Source organism: Procambarus clarkii, chromosome 15, assembly GCF_040958095.1.
Source record: "Procambarus clarkii isolate CNS0578487 chromosome 15, FALCON_Pclarkii_2.0, whole genome shotgun sequence".
Classification (NCBI taxonomy): Eukaryota; Metazoa; Arthropoda; class Malacostraca; order Decapoda; family Cambaridae; genus Procambarus; species Procambarus clarkii.
In genome coordinates, this window is record NC_091164.1 from 7134340 (window position 1) to 7161951 (window position 27612).

At 44.8% G+C, this 27612-nt stretch overlaps 1 protein-coding gene across 1 annotated transcript in view; it reads right to left on the reverse strand.

Moving 5' to 3' along the window:
- Positions 1–26598, reverse strand: part of LOC138364860 (uncharacterized) — a 38189-nt gene extending 11591 nt beyond the window's left edge. The window contains exons 1-3 of the mRNA XM_069324842.1: positions 26526–26598; positions 21953–22156; positions 15742–15889 (exon numbers count right to left, since the gene is read on the reverse strand). Coding sequence (XP_069180943.1) covers positions 15742–15889; positions 21953–22156; positions 26526–26598 — 425 coding nt within the window. The remainder of the gene's footprint in view (positions 1–15741; positions 15890–21952; positions 22157–26525) is intronic.
- Between the last annotated feature and the right edge of the window lie 1014 nt (positions 26599–27612).

Sequence of the window (27612 nt, forward strand, 5' to 3'; positions counted from 1 at the left end):
TGGTGACTGTGTGGTGACTGTGCTGACTGTGTGGTGACTCTAGTGACTGTGTGGTGGGGTGACTGTGTGGTGACTGTGTGGTGGGGTGACTGTGTGGTGACTGTGAGGTGGCTGTGTGGTGACTGTGTAGTGACTGTGTGGTGACTCTAGTGACTGTGTGGTGACTCTAGTGACTGTGTGGTGAATGTGTGGTGACTGTGTGGTGAGGTGACTGTGTGGTGACTGTGTAGTGACTGTGTGGTGACTGTGTGGTGACTGTGTGGTGCCTGTTTGGTGACTGTGTGGTGACTCTAGTGACTCTGTGGTGACTGTGTAGTGACTGCGTGGTGACTCTAGTGACTGTGTGGTGACTCTAGTGACTGTGTGGTGACTGTGTGGTGAGGTGACTGTGTGGTGACTCTAGTGACTGTGTGGTGACTGTGTGGTGACTGTGTGGTGACTGTGAGGTGACTGTGTAGTGACTGTGTGGTGACTGTGTAGTGACTGTGTGGTGACTCTAGTGTCTGTGTGGTGAATGTGTGGTGAGGTGACTGTGTGGTGACTGTGTGGTGAGGTGACTGTGTGGTGACTGTGTAGTGACTGTGTGGTGACTGTGTGGTGACTGTGTGGTGAGGTGACTGTGTGGTGACTGTGTGGTGACTGTGGTGACTGTGTGGTGACTGTGTAGTGACTGTGTGGTGACTGTGTGGTGACTGTGTGGTGAGGTGACTGTGTGGTGACTGTGTGGTGACTGTGCGGTGACTGTGTGGTGACTGTGTGGTGACTCTAGTGTCTGTGTGGTGAATGTGTGGTGTGGTGACTGTGTGGTGACTGTGTGGTGAGGTGACTGTGTGGTGACTGTGTAGTGACTGTGTAGTGACTGTGTAGTGACTGTGTGGTGACTGTATGGTGAGGTGACTGTGTGGTGACTGTGGTGACTGTGTGGTGACTGTGTGGTGAGGTGACTGTGTGGTGACTGTGTAGTGACTGTGTGGTGACTGTGTGGTGACTGTGTGGTGACTGTGTGGTGACTGTGTGGTGACTGTGTGATGACTGTGTGGTGGCTGTGGTGCCTGTGTGGTGACTGTGGTGCCTGTGTGATGACTGTGGTGCCTGTGTGGTGACTGTGAAGTGACTGTGTGGTGACTGTGGTGCCTGTGTGGTGACTGTGTGGTGACTGTGAGGTGACTGTGTGGTGACTGTGGTGACTGTGTGGTGACTGTGTGGTGACTGTGTGGTGACTGTGGTGCCTGTGTGGTGACTGTGTGGTGACTGTGTGGTGACTGTGGTGCCTGTGTGGTGACTGTGAAGTGACTGTGTGGTGACTGTGGTGCCTGTGTGGTGACTGTGAGGTGACTGTGTGGTGACTGTGGTGCCTGTGTGGTGACTGTGTGGTGACTGTGGTGGCTGTGGTGCCTGTGTGGTGACTGTGTGGTGACTGTGGTGGCTGTGGTGCCTGTGTGGTGACTGTGGTGCCTGTGTGGTGACTGTGTGGTGACTGTGGTGGCTGTGGTGCCTGTGTGGTGCCTGTGTGGTGACTGTGAAGTGACTGTGTGGTGACTGTGTGGTGCCTGTGTGGTGACTGTGGTGCCTGTGTGGTGACTGTGTGGTGACTGTGGTGGCTGTGGTGCCTGTGTGGTGCCTGTGTGGTGACTGTGAAGTGACTGTGTGGTGACTGTGGTGCCTGTGTGGTGACTGTGAGGTGACTGTGTGGTGACTGTGGTGCCTGTGTGGTGACTGTGTGGTGACTGTGTGGTGACTGTGTGGTGACTGTGGTGCCTGTGTGGTGACTGTGAGGTGACTGTGTGGTGACTGTGGTGCCTGTGTGGTGACTGTGAGGTGCCTGTGTGGTGACTGTGGTGCCTGTGTGGTGACTGTGTGGTGACTGTGTGGTGACTGTGGTGCCTGTGTGGTGACTGTGAGGTGACTGTGTGGTGACTGTGGTGCCTGTGTGGTGACTGTGTGGTGACTGTGGTGGCTGTGGTGCCTGTGTGGTGACTGTGTGGTGACTGTGTGGTGACTGTGTGGTGACTGTGGTGCCTGTGTGGTGACTGTGTGGTGACTGTGGTGGCTGTGGTGCCTGTGTGGTGACTGTGTGGTGACTGTGGTGCCTGTGTGGTGACTGTGTGGTGACTGTGTGGTGACTGTGTGGTGACTGTGGTGACTGTGGTGCCTGTGTGGTGACTGTGGTGCCTGTGTGGTGACTGTGTGGTGACTGTGTGGGGACTGTGGTGACTGTGTGATGACTGTGTGGTGACTGTGGTGACTGTGTGGTGACTGTGGTGCCTGTGTGGTGCCTGTGTGGTGACTGTGTGGTGACTGTGTGGTGACTGTGGTGACTGTGGTGACTGTGTGGGGACTGTGGTGACTGTGTGATGACTGTGTGGTGACTGTGGTGACTGTGTGGTGACTGTGGTGCCATGTGTGGTGACTGTGTGGTGACTGTGGAGCCTGTGTGGTGACTGTGTGGTGCTGTGTGGTGACTGTGTGGTGACTGTGGTGCCTGTGTGGTGACTGTGTGGTGACTGTGGTGATTGTGTGGTGACTGTGTGGTGACTGTGGTGACTGTGTGGTGACTGTGGGGCCTGTGTGGTGACTGTGTGGTGACTGTGTGGGGACTGTGGTGACTGTGTGATGACTGTGTGGTGACTGTGGTGACTGTGTGGTGACTGTGGTGCCTGTGTGGTGACTGTGTGGTGACTGTGGTGCCTGTGTGGTGCCTGTGTGGTGACTGTGTGGTGACTGTGTGGTGACTGTGGTGCCTGTGTGGTGACTGTGGTGCCTGTGTGGTGACTGTGTGGTGACTGTGTGGTGACTGTGTGGTGACTGTGTGGTGACTGTGTGGTGACTGTGGTGACTGTGGTGCCTGTGTGGTGACTGTGTGGTGCCTGTGTGGTGCCTGTGTGGTGACTGTGTGGTGACTGTGTGGTGACTGTGTGGTGACTGTGTGGTGACTGTGTGGTGACTGTGGTGACTGTGGTGCCTGTGTGGTGACTGTGTGGTGCCTGTGTGGTGACTGTGTGGTGACTGTGGTGACTGTGTGGTGACTGTGTGGTGACTGTGTGGTGACTGTGTGGTGACTGTGGGGTGACTGTGGTGACTGTGTGGTGACTGTGGTGCCTGTGTGGTGACTGTGGTGACTGTGTGGTGACTGTGGTGACTGTGTGGTGACTGTGGGGTGACTGGTGACTGTGTGGTGACTGTGGTGACTGTGTGGTGACTGTGTGGTGCCTGTGTGGTGACTGTGTGGTGACTGTGGTGACTGTGTGGTGACTGTGTGGTGACTGTGTGGTGACTGTGTGGTGACTGTGGTGCCTGTGTGGTGACTGTGGTGACTGTGTGGTGACTGTGTGGTGACTGTGGTGACTGTGTGGTGACTGTGTGGTGACTGTGGTGATTGTGTGGTGACTGTGGTGACTGTGTGGTGACTGTGGTGACTGTGTGGTGACTGTGGTGACTGTGTGGTGACTGTGTGGTGACTGTGTGGTGACTGTGTGGCGACTGTGTGGTGACTCTGTGGTGACTGTATGATGACTGTGGTGACTGTGTGGTGACTGTTGTGACTGAGGGTGACTTGTGTGGTGACTGTGTGGTGACTGTGGTGACTGTGGTGACTGTGTGGTGACTGTGGTGACTGTATGATGACTGTGGTGACTGTGGTGACTGTGTGGTGACTGTGGTGACTGTATGATGACTGTGGTGACTGTATGATGACTGTGGTGACTGTGGTGACTGTGGAGACTGTAATGACTGTGTGGTGACTGTGTGGTGACTGTGTGGTAACTTTGTGGTGACTGTATGATGACTGTGGTGACTGTGTGGTGACTGTGTGGTGACTGTGTGGTGACTGTGTTGTGACTGTGTTGTGACTGTGTGGTGACTGTGTGGTGACTGTGTGGTGACTGTAATGACTGTGTGGTGACTGTGTGGTGACTGTGTTGTGACTGTGTGGTGACTGTGTTGTGACTGTGGTGACTGTGTGGTGACTGTGGGGTGACTGTGTTGTGACTGTGTGGTGACTGTGTGGTGACTGTGTGGTGACTGTGTGGTGACTGTGTGGTGACTGTGGTGACTGTGTTGTGACTGTGTGGTGACTGTGTGGTGACTGTGGTGACTGTGTGGTGACTGTGTGGTGACTGTGTGGTGACTGTGTGGTGACTGTGGTGACTGTGTGGTGACTGTGGTGACTGTGTGGTGACTGTGTGGTGACTGTGTGGTGACTGTGTGGTGACTGTGTGGTGACTGTGGTGACTGTGTGGTGACTGTGTGGTGACTGTGTGGTGACTGTGGGGTGACTGTGTGGTGACTGTGTGGTGACTGTGTGGTGACTGTGTGGTGACTGTGGTGACTGTGTGGTGACTGTGTGGTGACTGTGTGGTGACTGTGGGGTGACTGTGGTGACTGTGTGGTGACTGTGTGGTGACTGTGTGGTGACTGTGTGGTGACTGTGTGGTGACTGTGTGGTGACTGTGGTGACTGTGTGGTGACTGTGGGGTGACTGTGTGGTGACTGTGTGGTGACTGTGTGGTGACTGTGTGGTGACTGTGTGGTGACTGTGGTGACTGTGTGGTGACTGTGTGGTGACTGTGGTGACTGTGTGGTGACTGTGGGGTGACTGTGGTGACTGTGTGGTGACTGTGTGGTGACTGTGGGGTGACTGTGTGGTGACTGTGTGGTGACTGTGTGGTGACTGTGTGGTGACTGTGGGGTGACTGTGTGGTGACTGTGTGGTGACTGTGTGGTGACTGTGTGGTGACTGTGTGGTGACTGTGTAGTGACTGTGTGGTGACTGTGTGGTGACTGTGGGGTGACTGTGTGGTGACTGTGGTGACTGTGTGGTGACTGTGTGGTGACTGTGTGGTGACTGTGGGGTGACTGTGTGGTGACTGTGGTGACTGTGTGGTGACTGTGTGGTGACTGTGTGGTGACTGTGTGGTGACTGTGTGGTGACTGTGTGGTGACTGTGTGGTGACTGTGGTGACTGTGTGGTGACTGTGGTGACTGTGTGGTGACTGTGTGGTGACTGTGTGGTGACTGTGGGGTGACTGTGTGGTGACTGTGTGGTGACTGTGTGGTGACTGTGTTGTGACTGTGTGGTGACTGTGTGGTGACTGTGTTGTGACTGTGTGGTGACTGTGTGGTGACTGTGTGGTGACTGTGGTGACTGTGTGGTGACTGTGTGGTGACTGTGGGGTGACTGTGGTGACTGTGTGGTGACTGTGTGGTGACTGTGTGGTGACTGTGGGGTGACTGTGGTGACTGTGTGGTGACTGTGTGGTGACTGTGTGGTGACTGTGTGGTGACTGTGTGGTGACTGTGGTGACTGTGTGGTGACTGTGGGGTGACTGTGTGGTGACTGTGTGGTGACTGTGTGGTGACTGTGTGGTGACTGTGGTGACTGTGTGGTGACTGTGTGGTGACTGTGGTGACTGTGTGGTGACTGTGGGGTGACTGTGGTGACTGTGTGGTGACTGTGTGGTGACTGTGTGGTGACTGTGGGGTGACTGTGTGGTGACTGTGTGGTGACTGTGTGGTGACTGTGTGGTGACTGTGGGGTGACTGTGTGGTGACTGTGTGGTGACTGTGTGGTGACTGTGTGGTGACTGTGTGGTGACTGTGTAGTGACTGTGTGGTGACTGTGTGGTGACTGTGGGGTGACTGTGTGGTGACTGTGGTGACTGTGTGGTGACTGTGTGGTGACTGTGTGGTGACTGTGTGGTGACTGTGGTGACTGTGTGGTGACTGTGGGGTGACTGTGTGGTGACTGTGTGGTGACTGTGTGGTGACTGTGTGGTGACTGTGTGGTGACTGTGTGGTGACTGTGGTGACTGTGTGGTGACTGTGTGGTGACTGTGGTGACTGTGTGGTGACTGTGGGGTGACTGTGGTGACTGTGTGGTGACTGTGTGGTGACTGTGTGGTGACTGTGGGGTGACTGTGTGGTGACTGTGTGGTGACTGTGTGGTGACTGTGTGGTGACTGTGGGGTGACTGTGTGGTGACTGTGTGGTGACTGTGTGGTGACTGTGTGGTGACTGTGTAGTGACTGTGTGGTGACTGTGTGGTGACTGTGGGGTGACTGTGTGGTGACTGTGGTGACTGTGTGGTGACTGTGTGGTGACTGTGTGGTGACTGTGGGGTGACTGTGTGGTGACTGTGTGGTGACTGTGTGGTGACTGTGAGGTGACTGTGTGGTGACTGTGTGGTGACTGTGTTGTGACTGTGTGGTGACTGTGTGGTGACTGTGTGGTGACTGTGTGGTGACTGTGTAGTGACTGTGTGGTGACTGTGTGGTGACTGTGGGGTGACTGTGTGGTGACTGTGGTGACTGTGTGGTGATTGTGTGGTGACTGTGTGGTGACTGTGGGGTGACTGTGTGGTGACTGTGTGGTGACTGTGGTGACTGTGGTGACTGTGGTGACTGTGTGGTGACTGTGTGGTGACTGTGTGGTGACTGTGTGGTGACTGTGTGGTGACTGTGGTGACTGTGGTGACTGTGTGGTGACTGTGGGGTGACTGTGTTGTGACTGTGTGGTGACTGTGTGGTGACTGTGTGGTGACTGTGGGGTGACTGTGTTGTGACTGTGTGGTGACTGTGGGGTGACTGTGTTGTGACTGTGGTGACTGTGTGGTGACTGTGTGGTGACTGTGTGGTGACTGTGGTGACTGTGTTGTGACTGTGGGGTGACTGTGTGGTGACTGTGTGGTGACTGTGTGGTGACTGTGTGGTGACTGAATGAACTATGGGGTGACAGTCTAATGACTGTGCTAACCTCTTAGTAACTACCGAGAAATTAGGTAAGGTAAGGTAATTATCAGGAGAAAGCACTAAGCCCGTACGACTACACATCACTGAGAAGGAGTCAGGATAAAGATGTGGGATGGGACGGGGGAAAGGAATAGTGTGCAACCACTTGGACGGTCGGGGATTGAACTCCGACTTGCATGACGCGAGACCATCGCTCTACCGTCTTTTCCACAGGGAACAACTTTCTTATATCTCTGCAACTCAACTGCGTGTTCAGCTTCCTCTGATGTCTCTTTATCCTACATCATTTTAATTTAAATTTGCTTCGTTTGTCCAATTTGTATATTCCCCCTCAGGAACTTGTATGTCGTGATCATATCCCCTCCCTTGTCTCTAACGTTGTGAAGGTGAGTGCGCTCAACTTGCTCTCATAGCTGAGCCCTTTCTATATTCAATCTAGTTGCAATCCTCTGAACTTTCTCCAGTTTCTCTTTTTATGCTTCTCAAGGTGTGGGTTCTCTGCTGGAGCTGCATACTCAAGTAATGCTCTCACGTAGGTAGGGTGTGGACTTGACATCCTCCGTGTTTAGATTCTTAAACGATATTCTTATATGTTTGCTAACTTCCCACACGCTGCTGATGTTATCGTGTTCACATGAGCTTCTGGCGTTAGTGTCGAGACTGTGTCTACTCCCTCATGTTCGTTTACTCTTATTGTTTCTTGTAACTGCCTCACTTGCCCGTTTTCCTTATCTTACACTTATTTGGATTGAAATCCAGCAGCCATTTACCTTTCTTCTCCTGATGTTTGTCAAGGTCTTCTTTCAGTACCGTAGAGTCTTATTTGGTTCTTACTCTCCTCATTAACACTGCATCATCTGCAAACATTGACATGCACGAGCTCTCTCCCTCTGTGAGGCCATTAACATCAATTAGAAAGAACAATGGTCCTCAGACAGAGCCTCGTGGAACACCACTTTCCACTGCTGACATATCTTCCCTGAATATGACCATTTGTTTCCTCTCCGACAGATACTACCATACCCAGTCCAATAATTTTCCGGTTGTCCCCACTTATTTCGTTATCGTGAGCATTAGTCTATTGTGAGGAACTGTATCAAAAGTTTTATATCAGTCTAGGATGATATGCGTCCTACCCGTCCTTCCTTCTCTTATCTTACTTGTGGATACTCTACGATCACGTTTGTAAATCACGATCTTCCCTCTCTGAAGCCATGTGGTATAGTGCCCTCCCGCCTGCCCATGACACACTGAGCCCTCCATCGATCCATCGCCTAATCTCCCTTTCATGCAACCAATCAGCTGAGTCCTCTACATCCGGGGAATCCAATGTCGTCGCACCGCTTAAAATTTTGGCGCGAATTCTCTATTCAGTAGTGTTGTGACCGCCACACAGTGCGCCCGACCACGCTGCGACCTGCCCGCGCCTAAACCTAAAACCAGATACATTCAAAACTCGGGTTTCCTGCCTCCAAAGGTAAAACAAATGTGAACTACGGGAAAAAGGACCCTGAGGGCCGTCTTAGGTAGGTGCAGGTTACATAGGTGTAATATGACTCTTGTTAGGCGAAAGAGGGGGCGTTAGGAGGCGGTAACCGCAATACTGTGTACTGTGTAGTGTTTGTGCGCTGTGTGTAGTGCCTTTGTTGTGCTTGTCGCCACCTAGTCACTGTGTAGTGGTTGTGGATTGTGGTTACTGTATAGTGATTGTGTGTTGATTGTGTAGTGCTGTGGTTACTGGGTTGCGATGGTATGGTGACTATGTGTGCATTTGTGACTTTATATGGATTTGTGTGATGATTTTATGATGCGTGTGTGGTGAATGCATGGTGAATCTGTGGTGATTATGTGGTGACTGGGTAGTGACTTTGAAGTGAATGTCTGATGATTATCTGGGGAATGCTACAGTGACTCTATGGTGATTGAATGGTGACTGTGGAGGGTTTATAGTAATATTATGGTGAGTGAGCTACGATTGTGTCCTCACCTGTCCGTCCTCACCTGTCCGTCCTCACTATGTAGCACTTATCGGACGGGTCGTGAGTTCATTAATCTTGAAGACTGTACCCGTTTTGTTAATAGCAGACGTTACTGCATTGGACTGCCTGGTACAAGTCATAGCAGCCTACCCAAGAAGATAGGAGCTGGGCTTGAAGCGACGCAGTTGTGCTGTGAGGATAATCCCTATCCTCCCATGCAGGATAAAGAGATTATCTGCAAGCGGATACCAGAATGTATTCTCGCTGTGGCGCTCGCCTGCCAGCACCCATCTCGCAGTTCAGTAGTTCTATGACGCAGGACATAGAGTTCTACCTTCCATCTGTCTCGAGAATTAACATTCTGGAAGTTTCCGAATTATCGGATGGCATCTTCTTGAGATGATTTCGGGGCTTAGTGTCCCCGCTGCTCGGTCCTCGACCAGGCCGCGGGGGACACTACCAGACCTGGTAGTGTCCGCGGGGGACTACCTACCACTGGTCCTCGACCAGGCCTCCACCCCCAGGAAGTAGCCCGTGAAAACTGACTAACTCCCAGGTACCTATTTACTGTTAGGTAACAGGGACATCAGGGCATAGCAGATAGTAATACATGTCAGGGGAACGGTTCTTGTGAAGAGTCTTCCTGGTATGTAGTTGAGGGAGGTACCATTATGTTGTATGTTACAATCGCTAGTGCAACCAACATACATCTTCAGGCAGACACCAACACTGTAGATCTCGCCCCATAACTATTGGGAGCGGTGGATGCATACAGGGAGCATGCAGTGTGTGTGTGTACTCACCAGGGTGTGTGTACTCACCAGGGTGTGTGTACTCACCAGGGTGTGTGTACTCACCAGGGTGTGTGTACTCACCAGGGTGTGTGTACTCACCAGTGTGTGTGTGTACTCACCAGGGTGTGTGTACTCACCAGGGTGTGTGTACTCACCAGGGTGTGTGTACTCACCAGGAGAGAGCAGGAGGACAACCACAGGTGCTGGCTCCACACCTCAATCCCATCCACTTCCCAGACTCCGTGGTACAGCTTTCTGATTATATACCTGCTTGATACCTGGTTGATGGGGTTCTGGGAGTTCTTCTCCCCAAGCCCGGCCCGAAGCCAGGCTTGACTTGTGAGAGATTGGTCCTACCAGGACTGTTGCTTGGAACGCCCCGCAGGCCCACATATCCACCACAGCCCGGTTGGTCCGGCACTTATTGAATATAACTATCTAGTTTTCTCTTGAAGATGTCCACTGTTGTTCCGGCAATATTTCTTATAGTTGTTGGGAGGATGTTGAACAACCGCGGACCTCTGATGTTTATACAGTGTTCTCTGATTGTGCCTATGGCACCTCTGCTCTTCACTATTTCTATTCTGCATTTTCTTCCATATCGTTCACTCCAGAATGTTGTTATTTTACTGTGTAGATTTGGGACATTGGCCCTCCAGTATTTTCCATGTGTATATTATTTGGTATCTCTCTCGTCTTCTTTCTAGTGAGTACATTTGGAGAGCTTTGAGACGATCCCAATAATTTAGGTGCTTTATCGCGTCTATGTATTCCGAATATGTTCTCTGTATTCCTCCATTTCAGCAATCTCTCCTGCTCTGAAGGGGAAGTGAGTACTGAGCAGTTCTCAAGACGGGACAACACAAGTGATTTGTATAGTACAACCATTATGATGGGATCCCTGGATTTGAAAAGTTCTCGTAATCCATCCTATCACTTTTTCTGGCTGACGCAATATTTGCTTGGTTATGCTCCCTAAACGTTAGGTCGTCAGACATCGTTATTCCCGAAATCCTTTACATGTTGCTTTCCTACTATGGGCACATTTGATTGTTTTGTACCCTGTATTATGTTTAAGTTTCTCACTTTTACCGTACCTGAGTACCTGGAATTTATCACTGTTAAACATCATATGGGAAGTTTAATCCCAAGATTATGGGAAGTTTAATCCCAAGATTATGGGAAGTTTAATCCCAAGATTATGGGAAGTTTAATCCCAAGATTATGGGAAGTTTAATCCCAAGATTATGGGAAGTTTAATCCCAAGATTATGGGAAGTTTAATCCCAAGATTATGGGAAGTTTAATCCCAAGATTATGGGAAGTTTAATCCCAAGATTATGGGAAGTTTAATCCCAAGATTATGGGAAGATTAATACCAAGATTATGGGAAGTTTAATCCAAAGATTATGGGAAGTTTAATCCAAAGATTATGGGAAGTTTAATCCCAAGATTATGGGAAGTTTAATCCCAAGATTATGGGAAGTTTAATCCCAAGATTATGGGAAGTTTAATCCCAAGATTATGGGAAGTTTAATCCCAAGATTATGGGAAGTTTAATCCCAAGATTATGGGAAGTTTAATCCCAAGATTATGGGAAGTTTAATACCAAGATTATGGGAAGTTTAATCCAAAGATTATGGGAAGTTTAATCCCAAGATTATGGGAAGTTTAATCCCAAGATTATGGGAAGTTTAATCCCAAGATTATGGGAAGTTTAATCCCAAGATTATGGGAAGTTTAATCCCAAGATTATGGGAAGTTTAATCCCAAGATTATGGGAAGTTTAATCCCAAGATTATGGGAAGTTTAATCCCAAGATTATGGGAAGTTTAATCCCAAGATTATGGGAAGTTTAATCCCAAGATTATGGAAGTTTAATCCCAAGATTATGGAAGTTTAATACCAAGATTATGGGAAGTTTAATAGCGTTACTGTACCTGATCCTTCTCCATTTCCATTCCTATATGATTTACTACGAAGTATAGGACGATTCAAGGTGTTTTCAACTATATCTTGAGGTTATCTTGAGATAATTTCGGGGCATTAATGTCCCCGCGGCCCGGTCCTCGACCAGGCCTCCACCCCCAGGAAGCAGCCCGTGACAGCTGAATAACACCCAGGTACCTATTTTACTGCTAGGTAACAGGGGCATAGGGTGAAAGAAACTCTGCCCATTGTTTTCTCCGGCGCCCGGGATCAAACCCGGGACCACAGGATCACAAGTATAGCGTGTTCTCTGCTCGGCCGACCGGCTCTCCTATAGACCGGCTCTCCTATAGACCGGCTCTCCTATAGACCGGCTCTTCTATAGACCGGCTCTCCTATAGACCGGCTCTCCTATAGACCGGCTCTCCTATAGACCGGCTCTTCTATAGACCGGCTCTCCTATAGACCGGCTCTCCTATAGACCGGCTCTCCTATAGACCGGCTCTCCTATAGACCGGCTCTCCTATAGACCGGCTCTTCTATAGACCGGCTCTCCTATAGACCGGCTCTTCTATAGACCGGCTCTCCTATAGACCGGCTCTCCTATAGACCGGCTCTTCTATAGACCGGCTCTCCTATAGACCGGCTCTCCTATAGACCGGCTCTTCTATAGACCGGCTCTCCTATAGACCGGCTCTTCTATAGACCGGCTCTCCTATAGACCGGCTCTCCTATAGACCGGCTCTCCTATAGACCGCCTCTCCTATAGACCGGCTCTTCTATAGACCGGCTCTCCTATAGACCGGCTCTCCTATAGACCGGCTCCCCTATAGACCGGCTCTCCTATAGAGCGGCTCTTCTATAGACCGGCTCTTCTATAGACCGGCTCTTCTATAGACCGGCTCTCCTATAGACCGGCTCTTCTATAGACCGGCTCTCCTATAGACCGGCTCTTCTATAGACCGGCTCTCCTATAGACCGGCTCTCCTATAGACCGGCTCTCCTATAGACCGGCTCTTCTATAGACCGGCTCTTCTATAGACCGGCTCTCCTATAGACCGGCTCTTCTATAGACCGGCTCTTCTATAGACCGGCTCTCCTATAAACCGGCTCTTCTATAGACCGGCTCTCCTATAGACCGGCTCTCCTATAGACCGGCTCTTCTATAGACCGGCTCTCCTATAAACCGGCTCTCCTATAGATTTGATGCCAGAATTCTGGCAAATTTCACTTTATGAGGAAAGTAAATAGTTGGCAGCTTTTAGTACTCCAGTTGATCATTATCATTTCAAGGGCTTGCAAAGCGGCCCATTATCACTTTGAAAGCTTATGGTAAACCTCTTTCGCAGGTTGATAGGTGGCACTCTTATAGTGTACCTCGATAACTAAATAATAATGCTAACTAAACATTCAGAGCCATATTCAGAATCCAGAACGAGTACTAGCAAAACAAACTGAAGCAAATTTTTAGATAAAATTCTCAATGTGCACATTCCTAAAGAAAATTATTAACTTCTTCGGACCTGTAGTAACCCCTTCAGGTGCCCCCCTTTTCTGAATGAAAGATTTCTGCTGCCCCACGACCTACCAGCGCCCCGTAAATTAGGAGCAGAGAGACCTTACACAGGTCTGGCAGGATTATGTGGCTCATTTATTAAAGGTTGCCTTTGATAGCAGCTCAGATGTTCCAACTACAGAGAAACGACTACCTCTTTGAGGGAGGAAGCTTAAGAACAGTCTTTCATTAACCTCAAAGCAGCACTGATCTCTTCCCCGTGTTCTTAGGTACCTAGAGTGTTCTTAGACCTTCATCGTTAGTTATTGAGGCAAAGTTCAAGTTCAAGTACGTTTACTGACACCATAAAATACATCTCAAAAGAATAGTGTAACTTAAACTATTTCTACCCTCGTCTACTTCAAGTCCCTCAACGAGCGCACAAATCCAGTAAGTACAAATCCGCAAATTACAGTACAAGAATCACATTTTACATTGCAGACTAAAATAGTAACACACCATTTAAGTATTACACTCTTGGAGCAGAGTGCTTGTAGCTCCTAAGTATTCTGTCTATCATACCATTGTCACACACATGCAAGTGATGTATGGTTGGGTGCTGTATCACTTCACACCAACAGACGGGTAGAGATCATGCACTAGCGTATGCTCGCCGTAAGTTATCAGAGGAAGATAAAAATTACAGTGCTACAGAATGTCAAGCGATAGCCATTGAAAGGCCACTTAAGCATTTTAGAGATATAATTCCTAACTACCTTGTTCATGTCCTTACAGATCACCAACCGTTAATTTCTTTGCTTAAGAATAAGAATCCAGTTGGAAAGTTTGGAAGATATTTGCTCACCGTTCAGCAGTTCATCCGAAACTACGACGTTGGTACAACGTTCGAACAAGTTTTAACACCTCCTAACCAGTTATAACAACCAATATAGCAAGTTGTAACAACGTTCTAATACGTCATAAACACGTTAAGCCAAGATGTAACAACTTTATTACAAGTTGTAACAAGCGGAACATAGAGACAGTTTCGGTCTGTGTTTCCTGGGTTACAGACGCATTCTCAAGGAAAGTGGTTGCAATTCATGTAGATAATCTATCGTCAGATGTCACAGAAGTTGAGATGAAACAGCGGCAACACCCCTTATGGTCACTCATATTAACATTTGTTACTAAGCAATTAGCAACAAATGAGTAATAACAATTACTCATTTGTTGAGTTATAGTAACAATTTGTAATAACAACTCATCGGCCAATTCACAAACCTCCTTATAAACTGAAATAATTAGTAAAACATAATTAACTATTTAGGATAGCTAGGCTTAGCCTCCCCCCACTCCCAGAAAGAGCTATTAATTAGAAGTTCCATCACAAACAAACCTAATGTGTAGCAGTACTGCTGGAACATGATGCACGTGCATAGAGATTAATCATAGTGCACGGTCAAGTGCACATTGTATAATCATTACAAGGATCTGTACGATTCTCACCCCTACCGTGTACGACCCGGGCGAGGATTGTACCTCCTTCAGGGTCCGTTTAACTTCTTTTGACTTAAGATGACTATAAAGAGGCTGGACATTATGTCGACAGGTGTCTAGTTTGTTTTAGCACATGTAACAAGGTTAGGGAATGTTCGGTTTAGTTTGGTTAGGGTAGGGTTAGGTTAGGGTAGGGTTAGGGTAGGGTTAGGTTAGGGTAGGGTTAGGTTAGGCTTGGTTATAACCGTGTTAGGTGAGTAAGGTTAGGAATGGTTAGGTTACGTTAGGCTAGGTTATACCCATGTTAGGTGAGTAAGGTTAGGTTAGGGTAGTGTTAGGTTAGGCTAAGTTATACCCATGTTAGGTGGGTAAGGTTAGGAAAGGTTAGGTTAGGTTAGGTTAGGCTTGGTTAGGTAAGAGTAGGTTAGTATAGATTAGGCCTAGGTTAGGTTAGGTCAGGCTTGGTTAGGTAAGACTAGGTTAGTATAGATTAGGCCTAGGTTAGGTTAGGTTAGGTTAAATTATGTTACGTTTACCCAGGTAAGGGTTAGGTTAGGCCCAGATTAGATTAGGTTAGGTTAGGGTAAGCCCAGGTTAGATTAGGTTAGGTTAGGGTAGTCCCAAATTAGGTTAAGAATGGTTAGCTTTCATTAGGCTAGGTAAGGTTGTGCCCAGATTAGGTTTGATTAGATTGTGTTAGGTTATACTCAGGTTAGATTATATTATGTTACGCCCAGATTAGGTTATGTTTGGTTACATTTGGCTTGATTAGGTTAGGTTAGGTATGACCCAGGTTTGGTTACATTAGATTAGGCTACGTTAGGATAAGTTAGGCTAGAGCAGGTTAGGTTAGGTATGACCCAGGTTTGGTTAGATTAGATTAGGCTAAGTTAGGTTAAGTTAGGCTAGAGCAGGTTAGGTTAGGTTAGGTTATTAGGTTAGGTTAGATTAGGTTCGTTTAGGGCAGGATAGGTTACATTAGGTTAGGTATGGCCCGGGGTAAGATTATCTTAGGATAGGTATGACCCATGATAGGTTAGATAAAACATTTCCATTGGGAATTATATATATTAACACGTGGATAATCGGGAATTATATATATTAACACGTGGATAATCGGGAATTATATATATTAACACGTGGATAATCGGGAATTATATATATTAACACGTGGATAATCGGGAATTATATATATTAACACGTGGATAATCAATTCTGGTATATGTAATATCAACACAAGTGCAAGAAACCCTTCCCGACCAAAAGTCTGCTGGAAGCCGAGTATTTCTGCTGGTTTACGTAACTGCAGCCATCGAGAAGGCGGAGCACGCGGCGGCCAACTTAATTTCACCTAATCCAAGTAATCGAGTTGCAGCCACGGGGAAAATGGGGTTACTGTAGGTGATGTATCGCGAGTCAGACTCCGAGTGAAAATCAATGGTTGGGTCTAGGAAGAGGAATTGGGTTAAGAAAAGTGGGGACTAATGGGATGAAAAAGGAAACTAGGAGAAGAAGAAGAATGCAGATGAAATGAAGGAGTGAAGTCAAATAGTAGTAGAAGGAGGAGGAGGAGGAGAAGGAAGAGCAAGGAGAGGTAGGCAGAGCCGAGTACCAGGAAATATATGGATAAATCAAAGATTAGAAGGAAGTTAACAAAAGGAGAAGCTGAGAAGAAGTAAGATAAAGATGAAGCTGAGGAATGGGAGAGACGAACAGAATGAGAAACAGAGGAAGACACTTGAAAGCAGGCAGTACTGAGGAAATTATATTTAACACCTCGATTTTTACTGTTTACTCTTTTGAAGGGAAGAATTAGGAAATGAAAGGAGGAACAAAACCTATTCAATTAAAACAGAATCTCTCTCTGTTTGTTTGCATGTCTGTTCGAAGTTGGAGGAAACAGGGTTGGGGTTAGCCTCTCCCAAATTGGCGGAAGGAATGGTCTCAGGTGTTCTGGACGACATCCTAACAATTTATCCAAAATTTGCTTGTCCATTTTAAAGAATGAAGAACAATTTTTATTTATATTACTTCTAAGCTGCATCACTTATGAACCCATCCCTGCCCTTGTGTGGCAGTGCACAATAGAAAGTTGTTTTCACATATCCATACATTAAAACATTGATAGTAACCATGATATATATATGTGCTTCAGCCTACAGTTTAGACCTATTGTCTTATGTATGACCCTCTGTCCTGCGTGACAGTGAATACCAGCATTATCCTCATTTTAATAAGACTGAGGAATCAAAATCCTCAGATTAGGCAAAATTGTAATTAATTTTGTCAATAAAGATGTTAATAATAATAATAAGGAATGGTCTGGGGTATGGGATGAACATAGGCTGGTCGGAGTTGCCACAATTCAACAGAGAACAGCGTGTCAGGGCCACATTCAGACCCCCACGACGATGTTTGGCTCTGCCGGACAGCTACACACCTGAACCTTTTCAAAACAAACGTTTCAAACCACTTTGTTTTCCTATTAGTAATAGACACCATTATTCTCTGATCTCGGGAAAATTAACAGAAATATCCTGCTGTTGGCAATAATTTGATATTGACAGACAGGCAGAGATTGACAGAGAGACAGTAGATATGTGGATGAATTGATAAATGGATAGGTAAATGGATAGATAAATGGATAGACGGGTATAGGTATATACATACATATATATATATATATATATATATATATATATATATATATATATATATATATATATATATATATATATATATATATATATATGTCGTACCTAGTAGCCAGAACTCCCTTTTTGGCCTACTATTCAAGGCCCGATTTGCCTAATAAGCCAAGTTTTCCTGAATTAATATATTTTTTCTATTTTTTTTCTTATGAAATGATAAAGCTACCCATTTCATTATGTATGAGGTCAATTTTTTTTTATTGAAGTTAAAATTAACGTAGATATATGACCAAACCTAACCAACCCTACCTAACCTAACCTAACCCATCTTTATAGGTTAGGTTAGGTTAGGTAGCCGAAAACGTTAGGTTAGGTTAGGTTAGGTAGGTTAGGTTGTCGAAAAAACATTAATTCATGAAAACTAGGCTTATTAGGCAAATCGGGCCATGCATAGTAGGCTGAGAAGTGAGTTCTGGCTACTAGGTACGACATATATATATATATATATATATATATATATATATATATATATATATATATATATATATATATATAAATGGATGAGAAGATGGATAGATTGAAAGATGGATGCATTGACAGATGGATAGACACATGGACAGACTCGTGAATGGGGTAGATGAATGGATAGATATATGGATAGAAAGATGAATAGGTGGATGGATAGATGTATAGATTGAAGGATAGATGGATGGATACATAAATAGATGAAAGAATAAATGGATAGGTAGCGTGACAGATAGCTGGATATGTAGATTGATAGATAGATGGATTGATGGATAGACCGATTAGTAGGTATATGGATAGATAGAAAGATGAGTAGGTGGATTGAGAGACAGATTGATAGAGTAGTGGATATATATAGGGATAGCTAGATGGATCGATATATCGATAGATAAATAGGTGGGTGGATGGATAGAAAGAAGAGTAAGTGGAATGAGAGATAGATGCAATATATATATATATATATATATATATATATATATATATATATATATATATATATATATATATATATATATATATATATATATATATATATATATATATATATATATATATATATATATATTGGTGTATATTGGCAGCAGGTTTTCTTTCAAACATGTTTCATTGAATATGACCGCATATTCTGTATTTATTATTTCTGGTTTAGGGCTTCTATCCCTCTAACTATTTTCTTAGCATCAGGGCTTAATTGAAATAGGAGTTCTCCAAAACTCATTTTCGTACTTTTAAGGTGAAGAACAGAAGTGATTTACTATAGAGTGTATTACACTTATTTGAATAATTTGCACAACGTTTCGAACCTCCATGGTTCATTCTCAAGTGAACAGATCTTACAATACTAGTTGATTTTATACCCGCACTGGGTAAGGTGATAATACAATAAAGGTGAAAACATGGGGGGATACATAAGGGATAAATGTGAGGTGAAACATAGGGGTAACTGCAGAAGGCTTATTGGCCCATACGAGGCAGCTCCTATCTAAACACAAAGATTAATCCAGTGTAATTGGCCTATTATGTTGGACATTGTCTTCTGTGTTGGCATCGATATGTTCTTGTCTTGTCCTTACTCTCATGGTGGGTAGAGTAAATAGTTCCGTGATTTGGGTGTTCATGGTAGGTCGCTCTATTCTTATGTGAATTGCCTCAAGAATTTGTAATCTTCTTACTTCAAGAAGATTACCTCCGCTCTTTTCCATGACTGTTACTTCTAGATGTAACAGTCATGGAAAAGAGCGGAGGTTTCCACACTGCAGTCTACACTAAGGAAACGATCATAGGAATGTGCCTAAATGCCAACAGCGACTGCCCAGACAGGTACAAGAGGAGTGTTGTTAACGCATATGTCGACCGTGCTCTCAGCCACAGCTCAGAATGGAAGCAAGTCGACGAAGAACTCTGTAGGGTAAGGCAGGTCCTAGTCAACAACGGCTTCTCCAATGGTTTCGTCGAAGACATCATAAGAAGGAAAGTGAAACGCCATGCAACCTCTGAAGAGACAACTAACACAACACCTTTACCCCCTATTAGACTATTTTACAGGAACTTCTTTTCCACAGCTCATAAAACGGAGGAACGGGTCCTGAAGGATAGTGTTAATAGAAACGTTATCCCTACAGACAAAAATCAGAGGATACAACTGACGATTTACTATAAAACCAGAAAAACGGCCAGCCTACTCATGAGAAACTCTCCAGACACAAAGCAGAACGCTTTAAAAGAGACCAACGTCGTCTATGCCTTCAAATGCCCACTTGGGGACTGTAAGCTCCAAAAAACCCAGTATATAGGCAAGACAACAACATCTCTTTCTAGGCGTTTAACGATGCATAAGCAACAGGGCTCCATTAAGGAACATATAATCTCTTCCCACAACCAAACCATCGCCAGAGAAATCCTAGTAAACAACACAGAAATCATCGATAGATACAGCGATAGCAGACGGCTTGACGTTTGCGAGGCCCTGCACATTAAGAAGTCAACACCAGCAATCAACAGCCAATTAATGTACAACTATATTCTACCCACCTCAAGACTCCGCTCCAATATAGAAATATCAAGAAATATGGACCAATAGGCTTTCTACAATCACTTCCATTTCAATACCCATTGTTTCGTGTTCTGTCTTGTGTTGATGAAATTAATACCCTATTAAATACCACCTCACCCCGTCCACCTCACTCAAAAGTAGATATAAACAAATCGGAGATATGTAAGTTCTATTCAGTTGTGTATGTGTAAAGTCTTTGAAAATGTAATAAGTTTTACGAAACGCGCTCAAGTATCGCGTCAGACTAGAAATAAAAATGAATTTTGGAGAATTGATTTTTGAATTACCTCCAACAGTGAAAAGAAATGTACGAAAGATTGAGAAAATTCGTGTTAGAATTATTAATCTTACTTTTTCGGTCATATTTAATAATATATATATATATATATATATATATATATATATATATATATATATATATATATATATATATATATATATATATATATATATATATATATATATATATATATATATATATATATATATATATATATATATATATATATATATATATATATATATATATATATATATATATATATATATATATATATATATATATATATATATATATATATATATATATATATATATATATATATATATATATATATATATATATATATATATATATATATATATATATATATATATATATATATATATATGGTGACGGTAAAGCGTTGGTGTTCGGCTGTTTCAAAAGCTAGGGGCAGGGCCTCGTCACATCACAAAAAAAAAGAGAAAAGTTTGTCCTTTCGTCTGTGGTAAGGTAATGGGAAGACACACAAAACACAAGTATATAAACAATGAAATTTTAATTACTCTAGAAAACAAGACATGAATAAAGGCAGTCCGATAAAATGCAGGACAAGTCAACAAACAAAATAACATGAATAATCACTGGCAAATGAAAAGTTACGCTAAGACAAGTAAGTTACAGTGATAGCAAAATAAAATAATATGAGTGGTGCTGGAATACTTGCTTCAAGCTGCCACCTCCCTTAGTACACGAACGCCAAGGCTTAGTCTACTAGCGAGAGATGTCAACTGCATGGAGCACAAAGATATTCTGACGAGTCTGGCGCGCTGGAGCCCAGACGTCGACTTGTGGTGGTGGCAGAGTGCAGGTGCGACGAGACACCAGCCAATCAGCAACAGGCAGGCAGAAGATGAGCAGTTTGCTGGTTACGGGCTGTGGCCAGGTGTTGGGGTGTGCAGGGTACGATTTGCTTTCTGGGCAAAACGTTTGGCGATACTGGTGGACGTATCATCAATATAGTATCTTGTACTTTGACGTAATGATGTAGGGAAGAGCAGGCTCAATCTCTCTTGAAAGAGATTATCGTCACAATATATATATATATATATATATATATATATATATATATATATATATATATATATATATATATATATATATATATATATATATATATATATATATATATGTCGTACCTAGTAGCCAGAACGCACTTCTCAGCCTACTATGCAAGGCCCGATTTGCCTAATAAGCCAAGTTTTCGTGAATTAATATATTTTCTCTTATTTTTTTCTTATGAAATGATAAAGCTACCCATTTCATTATGTATGAGGTCAATTTTTTTTATTGGAGTTAAAATTAACGTAGTTATATGATCGAACCTAACAAACCCTACCTAACCTAACCTAACCTATCTTTATAGGTTAGGTTAGGATAGGTAGCGGAAAAAGTTAGGTTAGGTTAGGTTAGGTAGGTTAGGTAGTCGAAAAACAATTAATTCATGAAAACTTGGCTTATTAGGCAAATCGGGCCTTGCATAGTAGTCTGAGAAGTGCGTTCTGGCTACTAGGTACGACATATATATATATATATATATATATATATATATATATATATATATATATATATATATATATATATATATATATATAAGGTTATAAAAAGGCTTATTATGGCTGGTCTAATATATGATGAGAGAGAGAGAGAGAGAGAGAGAGAGAGAGAGAGAGAGAGAGAGAGAGAGAGAGAGAGAGAGAGAGAGAGAGAGAGAGAGAGAGAGAGAGAGAGAGAGAGAGAGAGAGAGAGAGAGAGAGAGAGAGAGAAAGAGAGAGAGAGAGAGATGTTGATATCTTCAACATATCTGGAATATGTTGGTTCTTCAGACCACCAGGCTGTCTTTACTACACTGGCTATCCAAACAGATCAAGGTGAAGAATCTGTTCGAACAACCTGGCTTTTTGACAGAGGGAACTGGTCAGCCCTTCGCTCAGAGTTTGAAGCAACTGATTGGAATACCTTGCTCCAGGGGGACGTGAACAGCCAAGTGAACGCTGTTCAGTATATCTGTCGTATACTGGACCTCCAGTATAAGCATATCCCTCACCGGCGGGATGTGACCAAGCCCATTGATCAGCCTGGGTTTGAATATCGCTGCTGGATGGCAGCTGAGGCCATAAACAAGGCCTGGAGGAGATTTAAACGGCATCCCTCGGCTCATATCTGAAACATTTATAGACAATCTTGAATAATGAAAGAAGTTCAAAAGTGGGTTATCTCCCGATGGGAATCCCAAACTCGAAGAAAACTTGCATCTGGAAGGGTTGGATCCAAGGTCTGGTGGTCCCTGGTTGTACTCTCAACAGGTTGATACACGGGAGATCAGGTCAACTGATCACATGAAGGCTCTGGCACACAGTTGGCTTCAGGCTCATCCTGTTCCTTGTATGAGTGTTACCTAATGTTGTTAATGAATACAGGCTATTCCTACTGATGAATATAACAGACCTCTGCCTCTAGGAGAAGGTTTCAACTTAGCTGAGGAAGGATGGGGGTTAGAAATAGCCTATGCTATTCTATCCCTTTAAGATTTATTTGTTTTCTTGTCTCAATAAAAATACTTGTACTTGGATTGAACTTGAGGAAGTGTTACAGTTCTTGCTTGCGGTTTCCTTATATGGTTCCAGGTTCCTTTTATGATAGAGGCTTTATGACAGTTCTCTGTGTGATCGTTTCAAAGTACATTATCATGAAATGAATGTTTATATGAGCCGGCTTCAGATGAGCTGAGGTGGGATAACAGCTTTTGCTTGCAGTTTCACCAGGTACGTCATTTGACAGCCCTTATAAACCCTAGTATTAGTTTAAAAGAGAGAGAGAGAGAGAGAGAGAGAGAGAGAGAGAGAGAGAGAGAGAGAGAGAGAGAGAGAGAGAGAGAGAGAGAGAGAGAGAGAGAGAGAGAGAGAGAGAGAGAGAGAGAGAGAGAGAGAGAGAGAGAGAGAGAGAGAGAGAGAGAGAGAGAGAGAGAGAGAGAGAGAGAGAGAGAGAGAGAGAGAGAGGGAGAGAGAGAGGGAGAGAGAGAGAGAGAGAGAGAGAGAGAGAGAGAGAGAGAGAGAGAGAGAGAGAGAGAGAGAGAGAGAGAGAGAGAGAGAGAGAGAGAGATACATTTCAGAACAACAACAGTCCTCAGCCACTACCGGTCCTCTCTCTCTTTAATAGCTTATTCAGATGTTGGAGGGACGGCTCTCCGGCTTACACACGGAGTCCGCCTCACGATGATGCTCGCTGCGTAATGCCCTGGACCCGCCCTGGCCGGCACGCCCGTACCTGGACCCGCCCTGGCCGGCACGCCCGTACCTGGACCCGCCCTGGCCGGCACGCCCGTACCTGGACCCGCCCTGACCGGCACGCCCGTACCTGGACCCGCCCTGGCCGGCACGCCCGTATCTGGACCCGCCCTGGCCGGCACGCCCGTATCTGCCCTAAGGACTACGAACACTGAGCGCTGTCTATTCAGCTGCGAGGCCCCTTAGACGCACACATATGCATGCACACACACACACACACACACACACAAATAGGTGAGTACAAATAGGTGAGTACAAATAGGTGGGTGAGTACACACACACACACACACACACACACACACACACACACACACACACACACACACACACACACACACACACACACACACACACACACACACACACACACACACACACACACACAGTGTACATACACTATAAGGGTTTGCACACACCCCCATACTATGTAGTAGGTCACTGGAGACGGGAGACCTACCAGAAATATGGAAGACGGCTAATGTAGTCCCAATATACAAAAAGGGTGACAGGCAAGAGGCACTGAACTACAGGCCAGTGTCCTTAACTTGTATACCATGCAAGGTGATAGAGAAGATCGTGAGAAAAAATCAAGTATCACATCTGGAGAGAAGAGACTTCGTGACAACCCATCAACATGGGTTCAGGAAGGGTAAATCTTGCCTTACAGGCTTGATAGAATTCTACGATCAGGTGACAAAGATTAAGCAAGAAAGAGAAGGATGGGCGGACTGCATTTTTTTGGACTGTCGGAAAGCCTTTGACACAGTACCCCATAAAAGGCTGATGCATAAGCTGGAGAAACAGGCAGGAGTAACTGGTAGGGCGCTCCAGTGGATAAGGGAGTACCTAAGCAATAGGAAGCAGAGAGTTTCAGTAAGGGGTGAGACCTCAGATTGCGTGAAGTCACCAGTGGAGTCCCACAGGGCTCTGTACTTGGACCTATCCTGTTTCTGATATACGTAAATGATCTCCTAGAGGGTATAGACTCATTCCTCTCAATGTTTGCTGACGACGCCAAAATTATGAGAAGGATTAAGACAGAGGAGGACAGCTTGAGGCTTCAAGAATACCTGGACAAGGTGCAGGAATGGTCGAACAAATGGTTGTTAGAGTTTAACCCAAGCAAATGTAATGTAATGAAGATAGGGGTAGGAAGCAGGAGACCAGATACAAGGTATCATTTGGGAGATGAAATACTTCAGGAGTCAGAGAGAGAGAAAGACCTGGGGGTTGATATCACGCCAGACCTGTCCCCTGAAGTTCATATCAAGAGGATAACATCAGCGGCATATGCCAGGTTGGCTAACATAAAAACAGCATTTAGAAACTTGTGTAAGGAATCTTTCCGAACATTATATACCACATATGTCAGACCAATCCTGGAGTATGCGGCTCCAGCATGGAGTCCATATCTAGTCAAGGATAAGACTAAACTGGAAAAGGTTCAAAGGTTTGCCACCAGACTAGTACCCGAGCTGAGAGGTATGAGCTACGAGGAGAGACTACGAGAATTTAACCTCACTTCGTTGGAAGACAGAAGAGTTAGGGGGAACATGATCACCACATTCAAGATTCTCAAGGGAATCGACAGGGTAGATAAAGACAGGTTATTTAACACAAGGGGCACACGCACTAGGGGTCACAGGTGGAAACTGAGTGCCCAAATGAGCCACAGAGATATTAGAAAGAACCTTTTTAGTGTCAGAGTGGTTGACAAATGGAATGCATTAGGAAGTGATGTGGTGAAGGCTGACTCCATACATAGTTTCAGGTGTAGATATGATAGAGCCCAATAGGCTCAGGAACATGTACACCTGTTGATTGACGGTTGAGAGGCGGGACCAAAGAGCCAGAGCTCAACCCCGCAAGCACAATTAGGTGAGTACACACGCACACACACTCACACACACATACACACACACACACACACACACACACACACACACACACACACACACACACACACACACACACACACACACACACACACACACACACACATACTGTGCGAGCGTGCGTGCATGCGTACATGTGCTCCTGCGCGCTTGCTGGGTAGACGTTTTAGGTCCAAATCTTCATTTTGAAATTATTAATAGATAAATGCATTGACTCTTATAACATTTACATTAAAACTGTGAACCGAGTTAACATTATCCACTTCTTGTAACTCATTTCACTCATTGACCACTCCATCATTGACATCAGACCGACATCTGACTAACATCTGACTGACATGAGACTGACATCTGACTGATATGAGACTGACATGAGACTGACATGAGACTGACATGAGACTGACAGAACTGACATGAGACTGATATGAGACTGACAACTGACTGACATTAGACTGACATGAGACTGACATGAGACTGACATGAGACTGACAGAACTGACACGAGACTGATATGAGACTGACAACTGACTGACATTAGACTGACCTCTGACTAACATCTGACTGACGTCTCCGTGTACTTAGCTTCTGTCCACTCATTCTTCTGGTCATAGCTTTGAACACTGCGTTTTTGTCTACTCTATTTATTCCTCTTAAATTGTTTTGCACCATTATCATATTTTCTTCTATGCTTCGTCTCCTCTAGTTCCTAATACAGTGTAGTCTGGTTACTTCAGTCTCTCTTCGTAGCTAAATACTCAATAGATGGCCTTGACACTGGTTTTAACTTCGGTTGGCAAGTGACTTTTCCATGTGTTGGTGAACGTTACATGACCCAGATAGCATATCTCGCTGACCTTTATGTGGTAATGTTTATTTCAAGCATGAGATACGGGGTTATGTCAGGGTCCAGGGAGCTTATTTCTAATGCAGGGATCTGTCGCCCTCTTAAATGTGTACAGCTGTACGACACTCCTCATTCCTTCTACTATCTTCAAACTTTGCATTTTTTTGTTAAGTTAGGTTAGGTTAGGTTAGGTTAGGTTAGGTTAGGTTAGGTTAGGGTAAAGTGGCCATTTTCAGACTTTTCCTCTAGCGTGTCTAGGTCTTTTTGCTAGATCTTCACTGTCTCTAGATGCAGGCGATGAGTCACAATAACGTGGCTGAAGTTGTTTGACCAGACCACACACTAGAAGGTGAAGGGACGACGACGTTTCGGTCCGTCCTGGACCATTCTCAAGTCGATGGACCATTCACAGTCTCCATATGTTCTTATTGTTGTCTTTGGTTGGCATTATCAGCAAACATCGAACTGGAGAATCGATCGAAGATCTTGTGTCTTGCTTACACGTACCTGGGACAGCATGGGCCAGGTAGAGTCCCTTGAGGAGCTCCTCTGGCTTTTTCTCTCCACTCTGGTGTCTCATCTTCCCTTCCTTCCAGAGAAGGAAGGGGAGCTTCCTTCCATGCTTCCTCATACGTTTAAACACTATGCCAGACTCACCGGCTTATTTCTCTAGCTTCAGTATTAGTTTTGTGCACAAGGAAGACCCATTAACGTGATGTGTCTATAAGAAGATCAGTAGGAGCCGTGAGGAGGATTCGAAGCAACACTTTGGGTGTTCTCAAGCAATCGCCTAAGACCACTACACCACGTCATGGTAAAAGAATTGTCATCGGGAATTCAACTGAATCCTCTAGGGTTCCAGAAGCTTCCAATGAAGCCGATCCAGAGGTTTCACCCATTACTCCCCCCCCCCCCCCCGGCACTATGGCTTTGTAGCTACAACCTTTGCACCCTGGGAATTAGTTGTATCCCAGGTTGCAATTATGTTTCCATTAGTCTTGATAAAGTTGTCTAAGGCGTTTGCTGGGGTGTATTACGAGCACAGGTTCGAATCCTCACTCACAGCTCCTACTGATTTTTGTAATAGTTTTTATGTTGGTAAATATAAAATTCTTTCTGAAAATCCTACTTTTTGACAAACTTTTATTGTGATATTTCTATCATTCGTGTTTCTCTCTCTCGTGTTTGATTCCTGCCACTTTTTGTCATTAATTCATGAGGAAGTTTGGAAATAAGAGTTAACGTTGCTCTGCGAGCCGGCTGTGGTTAAAGTTTTACAGTAACTTGAAAGGGATATGTGTTAGTGATTAAATAATGAAGTCAATATTGCATTAGTCTTTGCATCATTATCTCTCAAATTTCTAGCTACTTAGTTTAAAATAAAGAGCCCAATAACTCTCTAAATTTCGTTTCATTAACTTTTCACAAGTTCTGTGGAATTCATGCAATAATTTACCCCTCAAGTTGAAATTTACATTAACAGCTGAATTTAATTTCTCATGAGTTGCCTCAGTTACCAGGATTTTAAATTTTGCTTTCCAATTTCTGACCTTCAAATTATGCATTGATTTGAAATCTTTAGTTAAATTCATCG